Raw genomic sequence first — 27,763 nt, 5'->3', positions numbered from 1 at the left:
AAGTTTTTCTTAGTAACCTCCCAGATAATATGATTATATTAGTTTAAGTAGATAAACTAGCCCAATCTTTGGATGCAGCATTACTTCATATGTATAGCCACATATCTGAATTTGACTCTGGCTATGTAACATACAATGTTATTTTGGGCAAATTATGTATGCTTCCATTTACTATATAATGGTGATAGAAGTAGTATCTGTATTGGGGGTTATTGTGGAGATTAAATAATTTATCCATAGGGAGTTATATGTAATAGTTTTTTTTAAAGCAAAGTAAAAAACCATTCTTTTGTATTAATTAATTAATTGCCTTTCTCCCAAAAGTGTGGTCCATAGAGCAGTAATATCAGCCATATTTGAAAACTTGTTGGAAATATGGAATCTTTGGTCCCACACAGAGATACTGAATTAGAATTCACTTTTAACAAATTCCTTGTACCCATTAACAAAATCATATACCCATGCAACTTTGAGGACAGTGTTTTAGAAGATTTGAACATTATAATATGGTTCTCAATGTTATATACCTAGATCAAGGAAATCCTACAAAATGATAAGCAGAGTAGGGGCACAACAACTGTATGAACTCTATTTTTGGTAAAACTAAAGGCACAGACTACCAAATACATGTAAGTGCTGCCCAGAGCAGTTGAGATCCAGGTTAAGGTACTGAAAAGGGAAAGTCCTGGAAGTTTCTGAAAGTCCCATGGATCAGATAGTGAGAATCTCATGCCTTAGAGGGGAAAGATCTCTTCAACTTGAAGGTGGTTCTTCAGAGCTGAGAGGTCTTGTTAGAAAGAATTATATCCCTTTGTTAACTGCAGCCAAGGCAGGAACCAAGATAAAGTGTAGGAAACTGGATAGCCAGGCCCTAGAATGAGCAGGACTGAAGTTGGACAAAAGCCAAGGATGAGGAAGAGAGAATTGAGCAGGCCCAGTAGCCTGCTCAATTAGGTTCTCGGAAACTTATGTGGAGAGGCCCAACTTAAAGGTCTGTGTGCTTTTTAGAAGTGGTTGTGGGAACTGAGAGAAGCAGAGCTGGCAGCAGTAGCCTTTTGTAAACATACTATTTTTGTTTTACACAAGTAGAAGAGTCAGAAAACTGCCACTAAAAAACGGGAAGACTTTTGATTCAACAGACAAAGAGCTAAAGGAACTGATATTCCAACAGTACAACCTCTTAAACCTAGGGTAATATGGAAACAAAACAGAGAGATCTTATTTGTAGTAAGTAGTCTATATTTGGTCTAACAAAGAAAATGGTTGCTGATATGTAGCCTGGAAGTCTACCCTGGGCCTCTCTTCCCCAAAATCTCTTGCAAGTAGTTGTGCCAGGAAAATCTGATGCATTCAAGGATGAGTAATAAGAAACCTGTTTACATTGATACAAAGATACTATGAGAAGAAAAAATACCAAGGAGCAGTCAAACTTACCAATAGATGAGTAGTACTCTTTATGGAGCAGATGAATTTTATGAGTAGACATTTACCTATAAAATAAGAAAGTTTTTATTTAAGATTTTTTTGTATCTATATCCATTAAAGATGTGGGTCTTTAATTTTCCCTTATATCAAAGTTTTGTGGCTCTCATAAACTAGTTGGAAAGTTGCTTTCTAGGTATTTAAGTAATATGATAAAATCTTTATTTCATGATACATGAGTCAGCATCCTATTTAGTGTAAAGACATTGGTAGTCCATTAAAATTAGGGATGAGATTAAACTGCAACCAATAGAGTAAGTGCTAACTGATACTGTTAGATAAGAAAAAGAAATTGGATGTATAGAAATTGGAAAAGAGTTACTAGGAGATACAGTATACTGGAAGGTATAATATTGCTGGTTAAAAGAATAACCAGGAAAATATTGCAAAAGATAATAAAATAGGATTACCCTGTTATATCAATATATGTTATAAAGTCTCAATATTTAAAATACTAGTACTAACTTAATGATAGTTAGAAAAATGGAATGGAAGAGAAAGTTTTGAAATATGCCCAGATTCAAAAGGGTTTAGTTTGTGATTAATATGTTTTCACAGTTCTGTGGGAAAAAAAGTTTAAGGGTGGTTTGATAGCTGCATTGTCTTGTTAAAAGAAAATAATGAATCGAATTCATATATTTCACCATTTACCAGAATAATTACAACTGAATACAATTTTAAAATTTAAATGTTTAAAATAGAAACCATGCATGTTCCAGAAGGAAACATGGGAACATTTTATTTTGCCTTGGTATGTGTTTGGCCCAGGCAAACTTACTATGTTGGCCTTGGTATGTGTTTGGTCCAGGCACTTACTGTGATTGCAGACTATGAAAGAAAAGATTAGTAAATTAAACTACCTTTAAAAAAGTTCTGCATTTTAAAGGACCCATAGCAAAGTCAAAAGACAGGCCAGTTGTTAGAGGGAATAATAGCTAAAGAACTACTAGAAATTGTCACAAACAGACCCAAGAACCCAACCAATAAACAGGACAAGGAATATAAAAAGTTTATAGGATAAATGATACAGATGGTGTTTAGTGAAGTGAAAGAATGTTCAATCTCAAGAAAAATCCAATTAAATCCACATTAGAGAGGACAATATTTCACCTTTTAGTCAGTTGAAATCTCAAAAGTTTGCTAAATTTCATTGGAGAAATTATAGGAAAACAGAAAAGTGCACTATTACTGGGAGCATAAATGCATGTTACACCTATAAAGGATGTCTGTCAATTAGAATTATATTTTAAAAGTTGCATACAGTGCAACTGCATAAAAAGTTAATTTGGGAAGGAATCTTTTAAGGATTCCTGTTAAGAGAATATGATATTAAATGATTTGGCATTATCTCAAGTTTTATTTATATTTATTAATAGTTTTGATATTGGGTTTTCTTTATTTATAGCCAGAACCACCAAAGAAACCTTCAAATTGGAGAAGAAAACATGAAGAATTCATTGCCACCATAAGAGCAGCTAAAGGCCTTGATCAGGCACTTAAAGAGGGTGGCAAACTTCCTCCTCCTCCTCCACCTTCTTATGATCCTGGTATATATGGAATACTGTTGATATAAATATTCACATGGACAGAAAATAATGATAGAATATTTATGCATTTTAAGTTGTAACAAAACTTGAACCTAAAGCATAATCTCTAAATACTTTGATATTAAATAATGGTCATATCCCAGCCATCTAGTTTTATAAAGATAAATCTGTGTGGAGTGTAGGAGTACATTATCCTTTTATCACAGTACTTGTATTTAAGCATAAAAATTATAGCATGTTTAAAAATTATATGGCAAATTAAATGTTAGTTTTCTAGGAGATAAATTAATCATGTTCATTGTGGGTTGAGATACAGTCATTGAGTAGAATTCAGATAGTTATGTTGACTGGTTCTCTGGTATCTTCTTATCTAGGAAGAAAAAAAGGCCAATATGTGTAAGGTATATATCTCACATAGGAAAACTATGATATAGACTGATTACCTAAATTATGCTTTTAATTTTATTCATTGAATAGCTAAAAGTTGCATTGTTCAGGGTTAACAAAATGTAAAACAAGATTTTGGAAAACCCACATGAGATATTGTGATCCTAATAGACAATTAGCTATTGGTTATTAGAACAGCCTAAAGTTTATTTTAATGAACAAGTTAGCCACATTAAAATCGAGTTAGTATTCTAGATTGAGGTTTATTTCTTAGGAAAGAGAATGCTGTTCAGCAAATCTAGACATGATCTTTTTTTAAAATATTTTATTGTAGAGGAGAGGTCTGCAAACTATTTCTATAAAAAGCCATAAAGTAAACTTTTTAGACTTTGTATGCCATAAGGTACCTGTTGGAACTTTAACTCTTTCATTATTTCAATAAGTCATAGATAATGTATAAATGAACAGGCATAGCTATGTTGTTCTAATGAAATATTATTTACATAAAGAGGCAACAGGCAGGCTGAATTTGGCCCATAGGCTATACTTTGCCAAATACTACTTTAGAGTATTAGTAATTACTTTTAATTGTTTTGACTATTTCTGAGATGCTCCAACTGGGCTTTGAAACTCTTCTGTCTTTATTTTCCCCATGAAGTTGAGTTCTCTACTTTGGAGGTATTTGGATATTGCATACATTTTTTTTTTCTTTTCATGTCTGCATTAGTGAGTGAGGGAGTACTAGTTCTTTGGAATGGTAATGGATTTAGAAAATTCTCTTTGGCTTGACAAAAACTACTTCTTTGTTATTAGGGGTTTTAGTGTAATTTTTAAAGATCACACTCCCTATCCAAAAGTAAACATGTGAAGATTTTTTTTTTTTGGAACTAATTTTTTGTTTATTCCCAGTTTTTCATTCAGTTGAGGTCCTTTGAAATGCTTCAAAATTTGGTTATGGGTTAATTTTGACATTCAATATTAAAAGAAATTTTATTTACAGTTACTACATTTTGGAAGAATATTTTGTCTTAGAAATATTCATTGTCTCTTAAATTTAAATTAATTATGTTAATTTTAAGTTTTTAAAAATCACTTCTTCCATCTGTAGGACCTCTAAAAGAAAGTAAAGTTGTTGGAAGTGAATAAAACTATTTTTCAGTGGTTTTCTCTAATGGATGTATAAGATTCTATGGATAAAGCTATATTTTAAGTGGTATATTAGTACGGTATATTAGGTTTAACTAGTCTACCATATACAGTATATATACAGAATGAAAGCATACATATGGTATTATAGAAGTAAAGGAGAAATGATATCTTTTCTTCTACTTATTCATTCTTTTGTCCTGAAGATTTATCTTTTGTTCTTTTTTTTCTCTTCAGTTCTCCTCAAATTTGATTCAAAGTTAGAAAGAAATTAGAATGAATTCATTGGACTTTTTCTTTATAGTCTTTACTAAGTTTATCAGGCTGGATGTTATATGAAAATGGGAGTTTTTGCTTATCAGATATTAACTATGTTATGCATCTTTAATTATTGTTCATTAAAAACCAATGATTCTTAATATCCCCTTTCAGGTATTCTCTTATTAATCTGTTTCTGTCTTAGATTATATTCAGTGTCCATATTGCCAAAGGAGATTTAATGAAAATGCAGCTGATAGACATATCAATTTCTGTAAAGAACAGGCAGCACGTATTAGTAACAAAAGCAAGTTTTCTACTGACACCAAAGGAAAACCAACTTCTCGGACACAGGTGAAATGCTCAATTTTAATAATTTCTATTGATCAATGAGAAAATGACACTTTGAGATTCATAGTTTATGTTTATGCTTTATAGGACATTATACTATAATTTTATCACCTGATAAAATAAATGTCTAAGGGATTAAAATGCTTAATTGAAAATAATTATTAAAATTAATTGATTTGAGAAGTACTTGAGTTGGTAGGGACTTGAGAATGTATCAATTTAAAGAGTAATAAAGTAATAAAATAAATTAAACATAGGATTACCAAATTCAGAGGAAACATAAAAGGGTTGGAAGACTAAGTTAATGGCAATAAAAGTCAAAGTTTGAAAATCATGTCAGTACTGAGAAATGTACATGAGGGAAGGGAAACTTGGATTCACATTCTAATTGTTTCTTTGGAACTTCTAGACAAATAACATGCCATTAAGTGATAACCACCTGATGATTATGAAAAACAAATGAAACAATGTATATGAAAGCACGTAAACTACTGATATATAAGGTTTTTATAGTAAATTAATTTTTATAACACTATTGTTTTTCTTTAAACACTAGTACACAAAAATATTGATAATGTTAGATTTATGAACATATTTCTGTTTCACATAGCTTTTTTTTATGAACAAATTTTTTTCTCTTTTGAGAAGGGGTTGCACTGCACTGTATTGCCCAGTCTTACCTTGAATTCCTGTGGCCAAAAGATCTTTGCATTCTCAACCTCCCAATTAACTGATACTACAGATGAGTATCACTGTATCTGATCTAGCAGGTTTTATTGAGTGTTGTAAATCTAAACAACAAATGGTTGAGTCCATATCTCTTGTTACTTACAAGTAATATGTTAGATTAAAAGACCCCCAATACAATAGGGGCTTCTTTGAGAGAATCTTTGTACTGAGTTCTTAAAATGTTATTGAAAATAGACCATATCATTATTATCATTGTCATTTTTGGGAAAACACCTTTTGTTAAGCTGAGCATAATGGCACATGCCTGTAATCCCCTGGTCCTCTGGAGACTGAGGCAGGAGGATTGCAAATTCAAGGCTAGGTTGGCAAACATTTGATTTTTGACTGTGCAGTACTATATTAGCTAGCTGTGAGTTTTCATCTCTGACTTGTGTCAAGCTAAGAATGTTCTCCTCTATTTAATGAGGGTTTATTTGTTTGTATTTGTTTTTGTTCTTTAACTGCAAATGTAATTTGAATTTTGTATAATGTTGTTTGTCTATTCAAACACTAATGTGTTTTTTCCTGTATTATGTTATGCTTATGATAAATTACACAGATTTTCAAATGTCAAACTTAATTTGCATTCAGTGAGTAAATTCTACTTAGTCAAAAATTATTATTTTTATGTTTTTTAATTTGATATACTAAAATTTTGTTAAAAATTTTTTCATCTATCCTTATGGGGAAGAATAGATGAAATGATCTATAATTTGGCTGGTATTGATTGAGAGTAATACTTGCCTCATCAGAGGTTTGCAGTTATTTCCTATTTTCTGGAAAAGTTTTTGTTATTTTTTTTTCTTACATTTTCTTCTGGAGTTTAACAGTGAAGATTTCTAGGCATACAGTTTTCTTTTTTCTGAGATTTTAAATTATTACATAGATTATTTTATTAATTGTAAGGTTGTTTAATGTGGTAGTTCTCGGTTTTCAGTTAGCATTTTGCTTTTTAAAAGCAATTTACCTCTTTTATATGTGTAGTTGAATTTATTGACATAAAATTATTAACTTTTTAATGCCTACAATATTTATAGTGTTTTATTCCCCTTTTTCATTCCTGATACTGATATTTTATATTTTCGTTTTTCTCTCCAACAAGTAGTTTTGTTTTGTTTACCTCTTTTCCAGCCTTGCAAGAGGCTTATGAAATTTTATTACTTCTTTACAAAGACTTTTTTTCATTGCATTGTTTGAGTGCATCTTACAATTCTTTTTCTCTGCATTTTTTAATAGATGCATTATAGTTGGACATATTGATGGGATTTATCACAATACAGAATATAACAATACAATTGACCAGTTTCACTCCCTAACACTTTTCCCTTCTTCCCAACCTCCTCTAGTGCCTTTTCCCTTTACTGATCTCCCTTTAATTTTCTTGAGATCTGCCCCCTGCTTTTGTTTCCTTTTTCCTCTTTAGCTTGTACATATGGAAGAAAAACATATAACTCTTAAATTTCTTAATTTGACTTATTTCACTTAACATATGGTCTCTAGTTCTATCCATTCTCTACAAATGACATCATTTCATTTTTCTTTATGGCTGATTAAAACTCCATTTTTTTAAATTCATTTGTCCGTTGGTGGACACCTAGACTGCTTTTACAATTTGTGAATTGTGCTGCTGCAAACATGGGTATGCATGAGTCACTGTAGTAAGATGACTTTAGTTCTTCAGGATAAATATTGAGGAGTGGTATTACTGAGATATATGGTGGTTCCATGTCTAGTCTTTTGGGAACCTCCATACTGATTTCTATTGTTGTACTACATAGCAGTCCTATCAATACTGTAAAAGTATTCTTTTTCTCTCCCCATCCTCTCTAGAATTTATTATTAGTGTTCTTAATGTCAGCCATTCTGACTGGTATAAGATGAAATCTCAGTCTAGTTTTGATTTGCATTTTCCTAATTACTAAGGATGGTGAACATTTTTTCATATATTTGTTGGCCATTTGTATTTCTTCTTTGGAGAAGTTTCTGTTTAATTCATTTGTCCATTTATTAACTGGGTTATTTGATTTTTTTGGTGTAAAGTTTTTTGAGTTCTTTATATATCTAGATTTTAATCCTCTGTTAGAAGATTAACTAGCATACATTTTCTCCCATTCTGTGGACTCTTTCTTCACACTTTTAATTGATTACTTTGCTGTTCAGAAGCTTTTTAATTTGATACCATCCCATTTATCATATTGTGAATCAACTCTTTTGATATTATTTCCTGAGCTTCATGGGTCCTATTAAGAAAGTTGTTGCCTGTGCCTAAAAGTTGAAGTGTTGGTCCTGTGTTTTCTTCTAGGTGTTGCATAGTTTCTGGTCTAATTCCTATGTCTTTGATCCATTTCAAGTTGATTTTTGTGCAGGGTAAGAGATAAAGGTCTAGTCTCACTCTTCTACATATGGACAACCGTTTTCTCAGCACCATTTGATAAAAAGGCTGTCTTTTTCTCCGATGTATGTTTTTGGCACCTTTATCAAGCATCAGATGACTGTAGATGTGTGGGTTTATCTTTGTATCTTATATTCTGTACCATTAGTCTTTGTGTTTGTTTTTATGCCACTACCATGCAGTTTTTGTTACTCTAACTGTAGAATAGTTTGAAGTCAGGTATTGTAATGTCTCCAGCATTGCTTATTAACTTCAAAATTGCTTTGGATATTCTGGGTCTTTATTCTTCCAAATGAATTTTAGGACTGTTTTTCTAGTTCTGTGATGAATGTCATTGGTATTTTTATGGGGATCATATTGAATCTGTATATTGCTCTTGGTAGTATGACCATTTTAACAATATTAATTTTTCCTGTATATATATGATCATGGGAAGTCTTTCCATCTTCTGAGGTCTTCTTTAAATTCTTTCTCAGTATTTTCATTGTAGAAGTCTTTCACATCCTTGACTTATTCTAAAGGTGTTTTGTTTTATTTATTTTCTGTTTTTTGAGCCTATTACAGATGGAATTATTTTCCTGATTCCTTTCACAACACGTTTATTACTGGTATATATGAAAGCTATTGATCTTTGTATGTTGATTTTGTTCACTGCTACTTTGCCACATTTGTTTATTAGCTCTAGAAGTCTTTTGTTGAAGTTTTTGGGATCTTCTGGATATAGGATCATATCATCTGCAAACAGTGATGGTTTAATTTCTTCATTTTCTGTGTTTATCCTTTTATTTCCTTCTCTTGCCTAATTGCTCTGACTAGAATTTCTAGCACTGTATAAAATAGGAGTAGTGAGAGTGAACAGTCTTGTCTTCTTTCAGATTTTAAAGGAATGCTTTCAGTTTTTCCCCATTTACCATGAAATTGGATTTGGATTTTTTCATATATAGCCTTCATAATGTTGAGGTAGATTCCTTCTATCCCTAGATTCTTTGGTGTTTTTATCATGAAGGGGTATTAAATTTTGTCAAAGGCCTTCACTGCATATGTTGAGATGACCAAGTAATTTTGTTCTTAATTCTTTTTATGTGACGAATTATATTTATTTTATGTATTAAGCCATCCTTGCCTCTGAAATAAAACCAACTTGACTGTGGTGTACACTCTTCTTCATATATTGCTGAACATGATTTACTACTGTTCAAGTATTTTTTAATATAAGTTCATCAGGGATATTGGTCTGTAGTTTTCTTTCCTTGGTGTGTTCTGTTCTTGTTTTGGTATGAGTGTAATATTGGCTTGATAGAAGGAAGTATTCCATTCATTTCTATTTCATCGAATAATTTGAAGAGTATTGGCATTACTTTAAGGGTTTGGTAGAATTCAACTAAAAATCCATCTTGTTTTTTTCTTTGTTGGAAGGCTTTTTATTACTGCTTTTAACTCATTGCTATAGTTATAGGTTTGTTTAGGTTTTCTATGTCCTCTTGATTCAGTTTTGGCAGATCTTATTTATCCAGATATGAATACATTTCTAGGCTTTCCAATATATACAAATCTCAATATGCTTCTTATTGTTCAGTTTAAAATATTTTCTAATATGTAATTCTATTACTCATAGTTTATTTCAGAGTGAAGCATTTAGTTATGGATAGTTGGGGCTTTTTCTCAGTGTTTTATTTTTGTTTAATTCTGTTGTAAAACATTATGCAAAATTTCTACCTTATTGAGATTTGTTTTATTGATGCACATATTCTTTTTTGGCGGATGTTACATGACATCTGGAAAAAAAATATGTGCTTTGCTCTTGAGTTTTACAAATAAGTGAATTTCTCTTAATATTTATAATTTGTTATATATGTCCCTTTTACCATATGATGTATCCCTTTTCTGTGGCAGCTTTCCTTTTGTTCAAATGTGTTTCATCTGGTAAGAATATAGCCATTTACTTAATTATTTATTTTTTGTTCTTTCTTTTCTTTAAATGTCTTTGCATACTCTGTAGACAAGCCTATAATTCATTCTTCTTTTTGTTTTTTTAATTTAGCTTAGCAACCATAACCTGTTGGTTGAAGTGTTGAGACATTTCTGTTTAATGTAATTATTCTTGATAGGTTGTGCTGAGGTCTGCCATGTTGCATTCTTCAATTTTTGATTCTTCTTTTACTTCTCTGTCTCTTTTGTCTTAATAAGCAACACTGTTTTTTTGTTGGCTAACTCTGCTTTTTGTTTTTTTAAATTTTCTATAGGAATAGCATAACTTATTCTTATCTATGAATTTTTCCATTTACCTCCTACCGTGTTACCCCTTAATTTTATTTTCAGAAGCATTTTGAACATAACTATAATAATTATTTTTTAAGTCTTTGATTGCTAAATCTGACACCTCTGCCCATGTGGAGTTGATTTCTGTTCACTGTCATTTTTTTGTTGAGTACGAGCCATATTTCTTTTTTTTATTTTTGAGAGAGAGAGAGAGAGAATTTTTTTTTAAATATTTGTTTTTCAGTTTTCGGCGGACACAACATCTTTGTTTGTATGTGGTGCTGAGGATCGAACCCCGGCCGCACGCATGCCAGGCGAGCGTGCTACCACTTGAGCCATATCCCCAGCCCGAGTATGAGCCATATTTCCCTGTTCATTTGCTAGAAATATTTTGCTGAAAACTAATTATTGTAGTTAATATACCAAACTGGTTATTTTTCATTGTTATTCTCTTTTTAGGAGTGGGAGAGTATCTTATATCTTAGGCAGTTAAACCCAGAGGACACAGTTTTGGGTCCTCTCAGTCTTTTTTTTTTTATGTTTTTTTTTTTTTAATCCTCTTGTAATTATTATCTACAGGAGAGTTATACAGCTACTTTACCCCTTTACACTGAGATTGTAATTTGTTACCACATTTTTAATTTCTTGAAGTTTTTTTAGTTTCCTACATTTTATTGTTTCCAATTTCTCATAAACTATTCTCATATCCATCATTTATTTAAGTATAATACACATAATCATTTTGTTGTAATATGTGTCTGATAATTGTACTATCAGGCAGCTTAAATGTGTTTCTGTCTTCTCCCCCATATTCATGGCATATACTTATTCCTTGGTTATTATTGACTATTTTCAACTTGTTACCATTCAGAAAGTATTTATGATGGTTATTATGCCTTCTTATATCTGCCTTCTCACAGATAAATTTTGTGTTTGTTCCTTCCAGGTATCTAGGAGTACTATGACCCTGGAAATATTTAAATTAAATTATTAGTGTTATTTTCTTGACTAGTCTAATTTGTAAAGCAAATACATGTGATAGCCAAGCAGGTATTATAAATCTCAAATTGGAGTTAGGTTGGCAATTTCTTTTCCTCCCATCTGACTTTCAGTGCTTTTTAAATTACTTTGTACATACATTATTATACTTTCATGCTTGTTTTTAGTTTTTCATTAAAGGGTTAGTCCAAATAGACCATTTTTGAGAAATAAACTTTCTATGATTTCAGCAAAAATCTTTGTAAATATGAATATTTTACTTACACCATAACATTTGAGTGTATAGTCAGTGGGATTAAATACACTTATAATGTTGTGCAGCATCACCATTCATCTCCATACCTTTTTTTCTTGTAAAGCTAAAATTTTAGACTTGAAGAATGTGAACTTTTGAATTACTAGTTTATAATTCATAATCAGAAAATTATGTTAATAGAATATTTTATTTTTATTATTTTAGTATAAGCCACCTGCACTTAAAAAGTCAAATTCTCCTGGAACCATGCCATCAGGATCTTCACGATTACCACAGCCAAGTGGCATTAGCAAAACTGTTGTAGGTAATGAGATCCCATAACATCACTTAATTTTTAAAAACTGTTTAGAGAAGGAAGTAAAGATTGTGCTCTATTCTGGATTATTAAAATAGTTTTATAATTAAGAGATGTGCATTAGTAATTATTTATGGATACAAATAAATCACCTTTCAATAGCTTATACTTTAGAGATTTTATTGTTTTTTTTTTTACTTAATATATGTTCAGAATAACTGGCCAGGTTCTTTTTTTGATTCACTGACCATAAGTATTTTCCTCTCATTTCTACCTTGGTTCCTCAGACTTCTCTGAGTTGACAATTTTCCTGATTAAAAAAATAATAATAATGGTTTGAAGAACATATTGGCCACTGAAATGTACCTTTATTTTTATGTATATTATAATCTAGAAATTAGAAATGAATATGTTATTCCCTGGAAATAACATTTTAAAATATCACTTTTAAGAAGAATTTTTTTATTAATAACTTGACCTATAGCTGTAAAAAACATTACTAAAGAATTGTTTTCCTTGTCAGATACTGTATTCTATGTTAATTTTTTAGAGAATTCTTTAACTGTTGCCTTTTTTGTCATAAGGAACACCTTCAGGTAAAGTGCCTTCAGTTAGCAGCTCTTTGGGAAACAAACTTCAGTCCTTATCTCCTTCTCATAAAGCTATAGCAACTCCTCAGGCAGGGTAAGTTTACATTCAATAATTTATTCATGGTATGTCTTTAAATGGCATTGAACTTTTATTTTGATTCTGGTAATCAGCCTTTTCATTAAACTTAATTTTCTAAGTTTTTTTTTAATGTATTGTTGATTAGGAGCATACTCATCCTTGTTGAGAACCTAAACTAGTATTTAGAAAATAATCTGATGGTATTTATAGTGAGCCTTAAAATGATCATATTTTTGGTTGAATAATTTTATTTCTGGGAATGTACTCTCAGGAAATATTTTGAAATATTTTTTGAAGTGTTATTTAATGCTTATAACTTGCTAAGCACTATGTGTCAGGCACTGTGCTAGACATTTTGCATGTATTTTTATTCAAACCTCTCCACACCATGAATAACAAAATCAGAAGCATTTTTTAAAGCCACAAGCTGTTAAGAGAAACAAGATACAAGATGAGATCTACTTTAAATATTTGAATATTTATTTATTTGTTTTTATTATGTTCACATTATAATGTAAAAAAGTGAAATAAAATCACTAGCTTTGATTGAATAGTATGCTTTGAAAATCTATAAAGGGATATTTTACAGCCAGAAAAATATAAACAAATTTTAATAAGATAATTCTGCTATACACAGAGAAAATTATGTGTAGAAATATAGACAATATATGCTGAAATATCAAATGGGTAATTCTTTTCCTTTTATTTAATCTTTTTTTATGCATTTTTCACACATTGTTACCTAGATGGCTTTTAACCCATTTTGTCCCATATACCATTTATGGAACATCTCTAAAAACTTAAAATTGAAAACAAGTAGGCCATTCTTGGATTTTGAAATAATTGTTACATTGACAGAATTGAATATTTGGGACTTAAAAGGATTAATGAAGTAGCTTAAATCAACTTTTAATAATCCATTTTAATATGGAAAATTTGTTGGTAATGCCAGAGATTTTAATATTAAGTCACCTGTTATAAATTTACTTTCCCTTTCATTTTAATAAATCAGAAAATTAGGCTAATAATATAGCCCTATTGTTATATAAAATATAGCCATATTATTTTCAAATATAAGTTATCTGTGGCTCACATTCATTTTGATTTTCTTGTAGGAAATATATATAAGGGTTTTTATCAAGTGAGATTTACTACCTGTTATTTCCCAATTCATACCATATGCAAAATATAAGACCTAAAAGAGTTTAATATAGTTAATATTGTAGGAAAAGAAAAATTTCAACTTGTTAGAGCTGATGAATTGAATATTTTTCTTACTATTCGTTATACCTCCAAAGAGAAGAAGCAGGCTATCTTTTTAAAAAGATACATAGTAATAGTAGAAGGAATAGTTGAAAAATAAAATAGTAACAGATTAACAGCTGAAAAATAAAAGAATCTCATTTTCCATTGGTTAAAAAAAATTTTTTTCCCTTCTCTATTGAGTTGACTCATTGGTTGGTTAAATGAAGTATACATTCACAATGAATTTTGCAAAGCCTTTTTATTATATCAAAAAAGAATTGTCTTTTATGTTAGGTTATAGTGTTTGTAATGTTGCTTATGGTTTCATTTATAGTGGTTATGAATTTAAGAGGCAGTATTTTCTAGTACTTCATACTGGTAATTTGATCACTTGGCAATATTAACTTATACTTAACCACTGATCTTAAGTAGGACATATAAAGCTAGGTAATATTAAAAAAAAGGAGTGCTGATCTTAGAAAACTAGGCTTTTGCTTTCTACTATGCCACTAATTAGGTAGATGTCTTCGAATATATCATTTAACTTTGACAAAATTCTGAGTCTACTTAGATCTTAAGGACGTTTCTTAGAATACGTGACCAATATTTTCCTAAAGGAAAATGTTTTTATTATAAAGCAGAGATTTTGAACACAATACTTGTGTTGTTCTTATAATGCCATAAAGATTAAAAATGTTGTTGTCTCATATCTCATTAAACTGTGAATCATATCTGTTCAAATTCTCATTGTCCATTTTATGTTTTAAAAGAGGGTTTCCCAGTACTGGAAAGAGAGCAAGGGTATCTGTTTCTGGACAATATATGCACTATATTAACCAGAATATTTCTATATGATTACATTAAGTTAGAATCATTCACAACAGTTAAGTGGAAGATACCATGCCTATTGTAAAACTATTGAGGTGAATGATTTGTTTCCCTTGCTAGATTTTAAGCTCCATAATGACAGAGACCACCTTGTGACACATGAGAGATATACATACAAAGGCTAGCAGCATGCTTGCCATGTAGGTATATGTTATACTTTTAGTGAAAAGTTTAGAAAATGAATTAATAAATTAAATCACTCATCTGTACACCTGTTTATACATCATAGCATTATGGTCCTAGTGGAAGTGGAAGAACTACTTGAAATTTTTATGGCAACCATTTTTTTTCCATTTAATCAGTTGATTGAAGTTTGAGTGAAAATGAAATTAATATGTCTGGTTAACTATAACATTCAAGAAATTGAGTATCTGTTCATATTAGTAAATGACATCACTTCAATGGCTTGCAGTTGCTTGAAGTCTGGTGTATGTACTCTTTAGTATGGTTCATTTTAATTAGGTAACTAGGGATCTATAATAGTTAGCATGTATTAGAGTGATAAAACAGAAAAATTAAGCTTTGCACTTGAAAAAATTCTCATGTTTGGTGATTAAATTCTAGACATCCTATGGGTCAACTTCAACAGACTTTTTAAGAAGCAAAACATTCCAATGTAAAAATTTTTCCATATTTTAAAAGATAATTATCTTTAATCCTAGGAAATTTTAGAAGTGTAATGAAGCACTAAACTTTTAAATATTGCCACAGCCACATTTGAACTTTACACATTTGAGTGTTGTACAGTTTTTCATTGAGAACTGTTTCTTTTAAATATCAGTTTAAATGTATATCTCTACTAATAATTTCCAGTAGCTGAAATATCAACTTTAAGAGATTTACTTCTGTTCAGTTACTATGAAAAATGTAAGACTAAAAAATGTAAGATTACTTTGGAGATTAATAGATGAGGTTAAACTATAAATACGTATAAGAAATATTTTAACAAAAAAGTTGAATTTGCTCATACTTTCTTATGTAAGAAACAAATATAGTTTTTGCATGAATGGAAGCATGTTTTTTTCATAAGCTAATTTTTCCGATGTGTGTGAATTGAATTGTGGAACAATATTTAGATTTTTATAAACTTTTCTATCTTACTGATCTAGATTGCAGAACTTGGTTTGTTATGTGGATAAAAATGAGGCTATTGTATTAGGGAGATAACTTTGCAATGGAAATAGAGTACTGATTTGTCTGTTAAGGCTTGATGGATTTAAGATTAAAAGTAGATATTTGACACATTTCAAAACTTTAACTACCTCAGAGCATCATAAATATAGAAGTCCACAAAGATATTAAATGCTACTTGGTAAAATATGAATTCAGAAATTTTCTTTTTATTACATCTCAATTTACTATGCTTAGTATAGTCTTAGAAAAGACTTGGTAAATCAGAGTGAGTGATTTATTTCCTAATTGATTTAGTAGTAAACAGGGAGCTTTCTTAGTAAATTAGGAATGGATTAATGGCATTGTCAAATATTTCTTAAAATGTCCATTGAGTTGGATGAAGTAACATACCTGTAATCCAGTTACTCAGGAGGCTGAGAGCAGAGGATCACAAATTTGATATCAGACTGGCCAACTTAGCAAGATTCTATCTCAAAAATAAAATTAAGAAAAGGGTTGGGGATAGGGACTGAGTTTGTGGCTCAGCAGTAGAACACTTGCCTAGCACGTGCAAGGGCCTGGGTTCCATCCTCAGTACCACATAAAAATAAATAAATAAAATAAAGGTATTGTATTCAACTACAACTAAAAAATAAACATAAAAAAAAAGAAGAAAGAAAAGTGTTGGGGATATAGCTCAGTGAAGGTACTAGTTTCAATTTCCAATACTTAGAAAAAAGAAGAAAAAAAGTTTATGAGGATGTACATATTGTGAAAGCCTGCAATAATATTGTATAAAATTTTGATCACTATTGAGGTGTCTAAATTTTGGCTTTGATACATAACCTAGCCATAGCAGATTATAGCAGAACATAAGTTTAAGTCATTTTAATATAAAAATAACATTACTAACATTGAACCTAGGAAATATTTGAGGTGTGTGTGCTTATGTGTGTATGTGTGATAACACATATACACTCACATACACTAAGTTGAATTTTATAACAGAAGTATGTAGGAGAAATCATCAGTGGAACCTGCCTTTCAGTTAGGTTTTTAAAATCTGAAAATATTTATAATTACCCTTAGATTTTTATTAGAGGCTATACATATCCTCTCCTAAATTGAATTTTGTTGATTTACTCTCCTCACCATATTTGAAAATCTGATTTTTTTTTTTTTTTTTTGGTGTTCAGGATAAAACCCAAGAACTTGTTTTTGCTTGGCTAAAATTTTCCAAATTTTAATTTTAGTAACTGTTATCCTGAGAAAGATTTTTTTTATACCGTATTCATAAACCATTGGTGCCCTTTTAAAGATAAACCTAACCACATTTGGAACAATAATGTCTTTTTAATAATTGTTTAACAATTCAAAGAAAAAGCTAATTAATTCGAATACTAATAATCTTTTTCATTAAGAAACCAAATTTTAATATCAAACATTTTATAAGTTATGTTTAATATATATTTAAAGAAGGCAATTTTAATTCCAAATTTAAATACCACCACCTGTAGAATATTAATACCAACTTTTATAAAGAAACATTTGCTATGTTTAGGCTACTGAAAACATAAAAATGAATATTATGTGTTCCTCCTCAGAGACCTTTATAATCTAGAAAAATGAATAGATTCTTTTTGGACATTAATAGTTTCTATTTAGTACTATGCCCCCAGAAATTAGCACAGTGCCTGACATCTGACACATAGTCAGTGCTCAGGGTTTATTGAGTTAGTGAATGAATGGGAAAAAAAATGAATGAACAAACATCTTTTAAATAGAATATAATTTGAAGTTCAGCAGTGTTATTCAGTAGTCATTTAAGGTTGTTTTAAAAAATTCCTAATTTTATTTGTTGGTGATGGTATATGTGATTCAGTATTTGATTGATTTAAAGCAGGGAAATAACCTATAAACCTGCAGTTTGTACTTTATCCTCTAGATGGAGATCCTGTATACCTTTGGCAGAAAAAAAATAGTTTTACATGGCATGCTTATTTAACATATTATGTATGATTTTTTAAATTGTGCATCTATGTTTTTTTTCACATAGTTAATATTTTACTGTTTCCTACATAAAGTTCAGAAATAAACTCATTCCATTATCAGAAAGTCAGATACAAAACTATTTAATTCTTATTTTTAGAATCATAAAATGCAGGGAAATCATAGAATAAAATAATAGAGAAGAAAAAAGAAAAGGTTAAATAATTTGTGAATAATAGCATAGTTCACTTCTAGTTTTACAAAATTTTCATTGAAATATTTGTTGTCTTTCCTGATTGATTCCATTTCCCTGTTACATGTGAATGTGGCAGTTGTTCTTATGTGCATCAGAACTGTCAGGGTGAACTGGATAGTCAGAATTTGGGGATCTAATCATGGATATTGTGTGAACTCTCTTGAGAATTCTTTTTAACATTAATTGTTATACTCTGGAAGTCAGATAATTAAGGGATGGTAGTGGATTTCTGATGAATCAGAATGTCTTTTTCTAAAAAAAAAAAGAAAGAAAGAAATTCTTTATATAAAGAAACAAAACAGTAGCAATCTCCTTATGGGTACACCTTTATATATTTTAATAGTAAGATGGACAAGTTAGGCCCTCCACTTCGAACTGGAAGACATGTGCAAAGGTTGTATGACAGTGATACAAAATCAGACAGTGCCATCAAAAGACATGAGTTATTACCCATTTACAAGTAAGTATTTGTAACTCAGTTTAGTTAGTATTTTCCAGATTTTTAAAAGGCTTTATATAGTAGATTACTGTAACTCTTACCTTCTTAAAAAGAAATCTTAATCATTTTAAGCCAAAAAGTGCTAAATAATCTTCTAGGACTTAAACACTTCATTGTTGTTCAATATTTCTATTCTAACTAACACTGTTTTTAAGGCATGTATTTTACTCCATTAAATATTTATTTTTAAAGGGTTTAATAGAAGTCACCTTCAAAAGTTGTTTTTATAGAGTTTATTAGCAGTAAATAATACTTTTGAAAAGAAAAATAAAGGAGAAAATTATGTCATGTAATATTACTAAATTATCTGTTAAGCAGATGCAGAATGATGTTAGCCGGGGGTAGGGCGAAGGTCTTAGAAAATAATCAAAGGATTCTTACTCTTTTTGTTATTAGATGGCTGTAAATTACATATAAAACAGGGAAATGATATTACACTGCCAGATTCACTCCTTTGTGTTCTGACATAACTGAAGAGAGAGTGTGGCAAAAACAGTTATTTTTGAAACTCTACAGGAAGAGTCTACAGGGTTTACTAATTTAGACTTTTAGACTTCAGTACCAAATCTCATTGGAAATGATGAAGTTAGGGCCCAGTACATATTAATTTACTTATTAAAATTACAAAATATGTTACTAAATAGTTTATTTTAAACCAATATGTATTACACATTCTGCTTATTATATATGTATGATATATAATAATAAATTTAACTAGATATACAGTCGAATAAAGATGGGAGGAATCTTTATCATACTAGTAGCAGTCATGGGTTATTTTTAAGTAGTTAGTGATAGATCCTAGAAGGAAGACTTTGTCCTAAGCCATTTGTCTTTGTGCTACTGTTACTATCTGTACCCTCTGAAACATATCTAAAAAACAAAAACAAAAACCTGCCTATCAGTAAGATGGATTAAAGTATAATTCTACAATGATACTTACTTTTATTATGTTTGAGCAAGCAAATTCTAGATAATAGATTTTGGGTAATAGTCTTCAGATTGTGATCTAGAAGAAAAACATTAATATTCAGAACCTACCTCTTAGAGTACATTATTAAAAACAAATGTTAGGTTATTTAATATCACAGCTATTAATGTTGATAATCTTGTATTTCCCTCTAAATGTAAACATTTTAAATGTATGTATATTTAAATGTATGTACTTTCATGGGTGTATTTGTGTCAATGGTATATCTTGGCACGCACATATTATAAGAGGTGATAGGATTTCTAATAAGATGTTCTAGAGCTTTAAAAAGGGGAGGAAGTATTCTTCCCAGTCAAATGCCATTCTTTGGCAATGATTTAAGAGATTAAATTCCTTAAAAGGCACTACAGTCATTCTACAACATCCCTAGATAGACTATAGAAATAGAGTAGAATGAACCTCATGGATGAACTTGGAAAGACTTTTTGAGGAAGTTTAGAGCATCCCATTCACACACCAAGGTGAATCTTTACTTACTCTGAAAAAGTAACTACCCAAAGCAACCACTTTGTAGAAGGTAGAATTACATATAATGTATGGGTGTTTGAAAAAAAAAAGTCAGTTATTACCTATGTGATTTTTGGAAGTAATTAATTTAAAATTTTAGGTGATTCTCTCAACTTTATTATGCAAGTAGAATAGGGACAATTTCAGTCAAAGCTTAAGAATTTCTAATCTAAAGGAATTTTAAAAAATATTCTGCTTGTTCTTATAATGTAACATTGGTTATGTGTGAAATGAAAAGATTTGACTATATCTTTAAAGAAGAAAAAGGAACTAATGCTTTATTGAATATTGAATCCTGGCTTTACAGCATATTAACTGTTCACCTTGGGTGAACAGTTTCATAGGATTATTAGGATTAAATAAGGATTTATTATTATTATTATTAATATTATTACTAGGATTAAATTAGGATTAAATAAGCATATATATGCAAAAATGTGTTTGGTCTGTAGTAAGCATTATTATATAAGTATTAGCTTGTATCAGTGACAATAGTATTAACATTAGTATTAGTAATGGTAGTAATAGTATTATCATCATCACAAATGCTAAATGTTTATATATATTTAGGTCTTATAACTTTCCTATAAATGATAATTTTATCAGTGAATGAACTCAAAGAGGTTGATCATATCTCAAAGCTGGTCAGTTAGCAGGATTTGAATCTAGTTTTATCTGATTAAAAGCCTTGTAATGTTATATCATCATTCAACTTTATAATCTTTCTTTGATTTCCGAGGTTTCAAAATGGGAATTCAGTGATGATTCATCCAAGTCTCCCTGGTAGTAGATAGTCCAAGCTGTGTAGTTCTTATGGTTAAATTTCTAAAGGGAAAATTATATTAACCTATTTATTTTAGTGGTTCCTTTGAAGACCTTTTATAAGTTGAGTATTATCCTGTAAAGTGATTAGCTAATAGTTCTTATACTTTTAAGTCATATCTCATGCTTAGGATAATAATAAATTGCTTGTTTAATGCATTATTTAACAGTATGCCTAGTTATTTAACAGGAATACATATATGTTTTGAGGCATGTAAAACTTTATACTTTCAGAAACCTTTCAAATTTTAAATTTCATGTAAAGAGTGTAAATATTTTAATTGACTTTTATTATCTGGTCAGTGTTATTGAATGAAAATGCTTTGGTTTATCCTTAATATTAACTATAGCTTGTTTTCAGATTTAAAATAATTATGTGAACTTTTATCTTTTGAGCTTTTCTGTACCATCTAATTATCTTTCTAATCATATAGATAGATAATTTAAAAAATAAATGTCTATGTTCAGTACTTTTTCATCATATCATTTCTGTCTCTTCTAGAGCTAACATCAAATCTCGAAATACCACACCACCTAGTTTGGCAAGAAATTCTGCCTCAAGTATACTTACAAACAAAAGAAAAACATATACTGATAGCTCCATAGCCAGGTATGTTTAGCTTTCCCATCCTAAAACCAAAATAAAAATTGAGTGTTTGTAATTTTCAAAGTACCATGTAAAAAATAGATAACTGGATATTTATAGATAATCTGATTTTTTCTTTGTTATAAGATTTACTATAGTTTTCAAGTTATACACAAAATAAATGGTTGGGAATAACATCATTTTGTAGACTTTGTAGATTCAATTATTGTTTTAATGCTCAGAGATAATTTTTTCAGTTCTATTGGATTTATTTGGGTTTTTGTATTTCAATTTGAACTACAACATGGGGTTTTTTTTTAACCTCATTAAGTAGAGTAATAGACCTGTGGATCACTGCTATTATCATTTTCAGCACATTTTAATATTTAAAACTGACCTCTTAGGTGATTATCCATGTACTGCTCTTTCTAATTTCTCATAATATGTACTTAACTTTGGCACTCACTGTTTTTTAACCATATAATTAACTCATCTCAATTGTATATAGGTAGGTAGGTAGGTAAGTAGATAGATATTTCAACTTCTTCTGGAAAGCTTTAAGGCAAAGCACATAAATCCATGGTGAGATCCAATATTAAAAAAAAAAAAATCTTCTAAAACTGAACATGTCCAGCACTCTCCCAGAGATTTTGATATCTTTGGTTTGGAGAGTGGGCATCCTCACTTGCCATATTAAAAGCTTTAAAAGTAAATCTTATGCATAATTAAGAGATGAAAAATCATAGAGGAATTGATTTTTGAACTGCTGTCTTTCCAGCTAGATTCTTTAATAAGTACTTATTGTCTCTCTAAAGTTCTTGCTGTATACTAAATATCAAAGAAATGAGCATGTTTCCTGGGAGTCTGAAATGTGGTTTCAATATGTTGTTTTAATCTGTGTAGATTTCAGTCTGTTTCTCAGCAACAGAAAATGCAGTTTAGAAAGATCCCTACAAAAACACACTCAAATTTAACATATATAGGAATCAGTTTAAAAGCCAAGCAAGAACTTTAATTTTGGTTGAAAAAATTTAGAAATTTCAAAGACAACTTAAAAATCTAAATAAATATGTATTTTTCATAAATAGAAAGTTTAATATCATAAATCTGTCATATAAAGCTGTCTGTACTCCCCCCCACCTACAGTGTAATTTGCAAACAAAATTCATGAGTCTTGACAAATTGTTTTCACAATATATATGAAGAACAAAATCCTAAAATTGGCCAAGACAAGTTAAAAATAATAAGGCATGAGTGTGAGTGATATAGTAACTAAGATAGTTAGTTTGATATCAATTCAATGAAAGACAAATAGAACAAAAAATCTGGGTGGAATGGTTAGAAAAAAAACATTTCCACAAATGACTAGAAATCATCCATATTTTAGAGGTAGCAAAGCAGATTTCAGAAGTGGGCATACTGGGAATAATAGACATGTATATGTGGAAAAAATTTTTACACCTAAATCATCTCAGGTATTTTAAAAAATTAGTTGCAGAGCTGGGTTTGTACAGCACTTGCCTAATATGTGCAGGGTCCTGGATTCAATCCTTAACAGCGCACGCGCGCGCACACACACACACACACACACACACACACACACACATACACAAATAATTTATAAATTCATTAAAGTCCTAAATACAGAAAGGAAAGCTATTTGGATTTTAGAATAAGACTCAAGGAAGTATCATTATCATTTGAGTTAGGAAAGGATTTCTTGAATAATTTAGCAAATACTAATTGTACAGCAAGAGATTGATATGTTTGATCATATTAAAATGAAAAAAAAAGTGCTGTAAGACTCCCTGGATAAAGTGAAATATCATGGTGGATTGGGAGAGGATACTTAGCATATACATAAGTAAACAAATTATAACCCAGGACATATTAGGAATCTCTACAAATAAAATAGTGAACCCATATAAATAATAAACCTGGTTTTGATGGAGATAGGACAGGGAACCTAGGAAATTCACAGTGAAAACAAATACAAATGCCAAAGAAATATATAAAAAGATGTTCAATTTCAAAAGAGGTCAGAAAAATGTATATTAAATCAATAGTAGGCTACCATTTTACTCTTGTCAGGTTAGCAAAACTGAAAATCTCTTAAGAGTACAAACTGTTAATAAAACCTCATAAAGTGAGAAACCTTATGCTACAAGTGGGAGTTTACATTTTCTGATCAGTATGTAGAGAAATTTGGCAGTATCTACTTAAGGTGAAGTTTTGATATTGTGTTAAATATGTATTAATGTATGAACATTTCCTCAAATGTATGTATCATAGTATTTAAAAGATCTTTTATATTTTGAAGTAATTCTTATGTATTTCACTGACAATAATGCTGCTTTATTTTGCCTTGGTACTTTCCTTTGTTTGGTGTTTCATCTTTGAATTCATTAGTATTTTCTTTGCAGTTTAAAGGAATTATGCTGATGCTATTAATTTACTCTCTTAAGAGAATGTGCTTTTAGTGTAGAAGATTATAATTCTATAACCCTTTTCCAGTGGGGCTATAATCAAGAAAGAGTAAGAATTTTTCAACCACATAGAATGCTCACATTGTGTTCATTTTTCTCTCTTTGAGTTTTAGATCCATAGTGGCTTTTCTTGAAAATACAGTATTTTTTTTTTTAATCAACCTAACCTGTTTGTATGAAAGAAAGTACTCAAATTGGGGGGAGTATGCTACAGTTTTTCAGTAATTACTTCTGTATAAAAAAATTATTTTTCTATAGTGTCATTCTTATAATCAGTGATTTAAGAATTCCCTTTCTTAGAAAAACACCTGCCAGGAAGGAAAGTAAAGATGCCCGTATAGAAAACAAATAAATGTTTTTCCAATTAATTAACATTTGATCAATAGAATCTGAATTTTTTTCTTCTCTTTTATTCGGTGATGAAACCCTTTAAATTCAGGCACTTTGCTCAAAATTTTTGTTGGGGTATAGTTCTGCTAAATTATTCAAGAAATCCTTTCCTAACTTAGATGATAATGAGACTTCCTTGTGTCTTGTTCTAAAATTTTAATAACTTTTCTTTCCATATTTAGGCCTTTAGTGAATTTATGACTGTTTTGTTGTTGCTGTTGTTGGTTTTTTTTTTTTTTTTTTTTTGTGTGTGTATGTGTTATATGGTTTATAGATTGAACCTAGGACCTATTTTGCCTTCATTGCTATGTCTTGTTAATAAAGCCTACCCTGCTAGTGCATGTATAGAAATTTGTTAAGGATTTATTGCATCATAATAATCTAATGTAATTGAATAATAGAATCAAAATAAATAATAAAATATAAGTGACCAAATAGAGAGACCTAGAATCTAACATCATCCTCAGGTCTGGGTTGCTGTTTTTCTCCTTATAAAAATGGTTTTGCAGAAAGGACATTGTAAATCTTCCTTTTCCCATTTTGTGATCAATGGCTACATATTGAACAGATGGAAAGTATGGCTCCATTTGGTCATGATCAATTCTCCTAACAGTGACAATTGTAATGTTAAACATTTGGAATTAAAACATATACCAGCAGAGATCCTTTTTTCACTTTATAAGAATATTAAAAACGAAATTAAGCAAACTTTTAGTTAGATCTATTTTTCAAAGGTTCTAAGTTATAACTATTGAATGATGTAAACCTTTATTTTTATTTATTTATTTTTATTTATTTTTTATTTTTATTTATTTTTTCTTTCTCTACTGCTTCAGGCCAGATATAGACTATGCATCTTCATTTAATGGTGGAAACATTAAAGGCATTGAAGGAAATTCATCTGGACACTTACCAAAATTCTGTCATGAGTGTGGGACAAAATATCCTGTAGAATGGGCAAAGTTCTGCTGTGAATGTGGCATTCGAAGAATGATTTTATGAACAGAATCCCAAAAGAAATTTGAGAGCCAGGTTGACAGTTTTATGATCATTGCTGCTTGAACAGCTAGAGTATATCCTCTAGTTATTTTGTGCAAAAACTATTCAAAATACCTTTTCCAGTAAGTTTTGGAGCATAATTCTTTTGCTGTATAATGTGTGTTTGTATATATTTGTATATATACTGTATATAATAAATACATGATACCCCAAGCTGTGCCATTCAAGGAAATACTCATTAACCTCTCAGAAAATTACTTCAATGGAATCATTAACTTAGGTGTCACCCTTCGGTTGTTGTTAATGCACATTCAGTGTACCTCACAAATGCTCCTTCTCTTTTGGTTGACCCTTCAAACTTTAGAATAATCACAACTTCAAGCAAAAACTCAGAATAAACATTATTGGTGCTATCTGCAGATAATATCATAGTAGGATGGACACTTGGAATTTTGTAATTGAAGAAACTTTTCATTATTATTAGTTGATGTGGGGTCATTTTGGTATTGAATTCTCCAACAACTAATATTCCTAAAAAATAAGAGAAAGAAAAAACCTAAGATCTATTTTTACTCTTAACTTGTGACTTATTAATTAATTATATAATTTAAATATGATTACACATTCTGTGAAAATGTAATTATGCAATTTCCTTTTCAGAAACACAAAACTAAAAATACAAATGCATTTTATTCTATTTATAACTGAATGTTATTTTTGTACTTCTGAATTAGTTCAACATATATTCTTTCTACTTCCAATAGTGTTCCAAATTTCACTTATTTTATCTTTCATAATTTGTCTGAAGAATAGTTTTAATTTACTGCTGTATTTTTGCAGTATTTGAAAGTGTAACTCTTTAATGTAAGATACCCAAAATTCTTTCTAAAATGAAACCCATTTTATTTCTGTGTTTCTGAATTTTTAAGAAAGTAATGGATTTTAAAGTAAACTACCTTATCTAATAAATAATAATTGTGTAATTATTCATTAGTGTTGAGCATGCAGGTAAAAAGTATTTGGATTTCAGTTTCTTATAGTACACTTAGAGGTAGTTATGAGTAGGTTGAGTATCTCCAATTTTTTCTACTCATATTTTCTTCTTTACTGTTCAATGTTGAGATACCATTCATATCACAATGAAAAAAACCACTGAAAATGTATTGTTTTGATGCATAGTTGATTTATTATGTAATTAAACATACACAAAATCTGTATTTTCTCTTTAACTTGACTAGCATAGAACTTTTGATCACTGTCACTCTCACTGTTACACAATATTTAGCAATAGCTTTCTTTGATGGCTTGTGCAATTATATTTAGTAATTCTATAGTAATTCCAGTTAAAACTCAAGTGAACTTTCTTTTATTGTAATGGTACAAGCAAATCTTTTATATTTTATGTATTTTCTAGCTTTTATTATTCATATCAACTATAAAGATCAATGTAGAAATATTTTAAAATTTTATTTCTCTGAAATTTATCTAGTTTTTGTTTTGTTTTAGTTGGGGCAGGGGTATGACCTTAGTGGTAACAAGAATTGTCATTTTACATATATTATAGTTTCTTTTCCTGATATTTTATTTCAGTTATTTTATTCAGCCATATTGATTTAAAAACATCTTGCTCAAGTAAGTTATAATCAATTTAGAATACTAATGTACATATTAGTTTTCCATTTCAATGACTTCTGTCCTAATTGTTATAAATCATATGAAGAACTTTCAATTCTTATTTATCTAGGAATGAACACTATTTTCTTTCAAGTATATTTTTGAGACAACCTAATCTTTTTTTTTTTCTGCTCACAGAGGAGTAAATAAATGAGTTTAAATAAATTGGCACATATTTCTCACTGAATTTTGCAGTACTAAAATTATTATAAACAGTAAGTAGGTAAAATAAACTTATATAACTTAAGAAATGTTGTGAAAATGTATTTAAGTGCATTTTATATTACTTGCATATTTTACTCTCACATTAATTTGTTGTACAATAGTTTTTAAGCAATCTTCCTATGCATCATTTATTTTTATTTATTTGCACAAGTGTTTGCCAATGTGGTAGAATGATAAATGATTGTAAACTTAAATTTAAAATGTAAAAATTGCTTCTATATTATTCTGAAAGTTATTAGCTTGAAAAAGTAAGATTACTGTGACTACTGTTGTCTCTTGTTCATTGTTTTTTATTATAAATATCTTCATTTTGAACCAATTCA

The 27,763-nt window shown here is 29.8% G+C and overlaps 1 protein-coding gene across 1 annotated transcript in view; it reads left to right on the top strand.

Annotated features, from left to right (window-relative positions):
- Zc2hc1a (zinc finger C2HC-type containing 1A) overlaps positions 1-27,763 on the top strand; it is a 44,138-nt gene extending 16,375 nt beyond the window's left edge. Inside the window, exons 4-9 of the mRNA XM_026383529.1 lie at positions 2,888-3,029; positions 5,026-5,174; positions 12,011-12,110; positions 12,686-12,785; positions 21,583-21,690; positions 25,379-27,763. Coding sequence (XP_026239314.1) covers positions 2,888-3,029; positions 5,026-5,174; positions 12,011-12,110; positions 12,686-12,785; positions 21,583-21,690; positions 25,379-25,544 — 765 coding nt within the window. The 3' untranslated portion in view covers positions 25,545-27,763. The remainder of the gene's footprint in view (positions 1-2,887; positions 3,030-5,025; positions 5,175-12,010; positions 12,111-12,685; positions 12,786-21,582; positions 21,691-25,378) is intronic.

Source organism: Urocitellus parryii, chromosome 7 (assembly GCF_045843805.1).
Source record: "Urocitellus parryii isolate mUroPar1 chromosome 7, mUroPar1.hap1, whole genome shotgun sequence".
Lineage (NCBI taxonomy): Eukaryota > Metazoa > Chordata > Mammalia > Rodentia > Sciuridae > Urocitellus > Urocitellus parryii.
The sequence above is the reverse complement of the archived record's forward strand: the minus strand, read 5'-3'. Positions and strand labels throughout refer to the sequence as shown.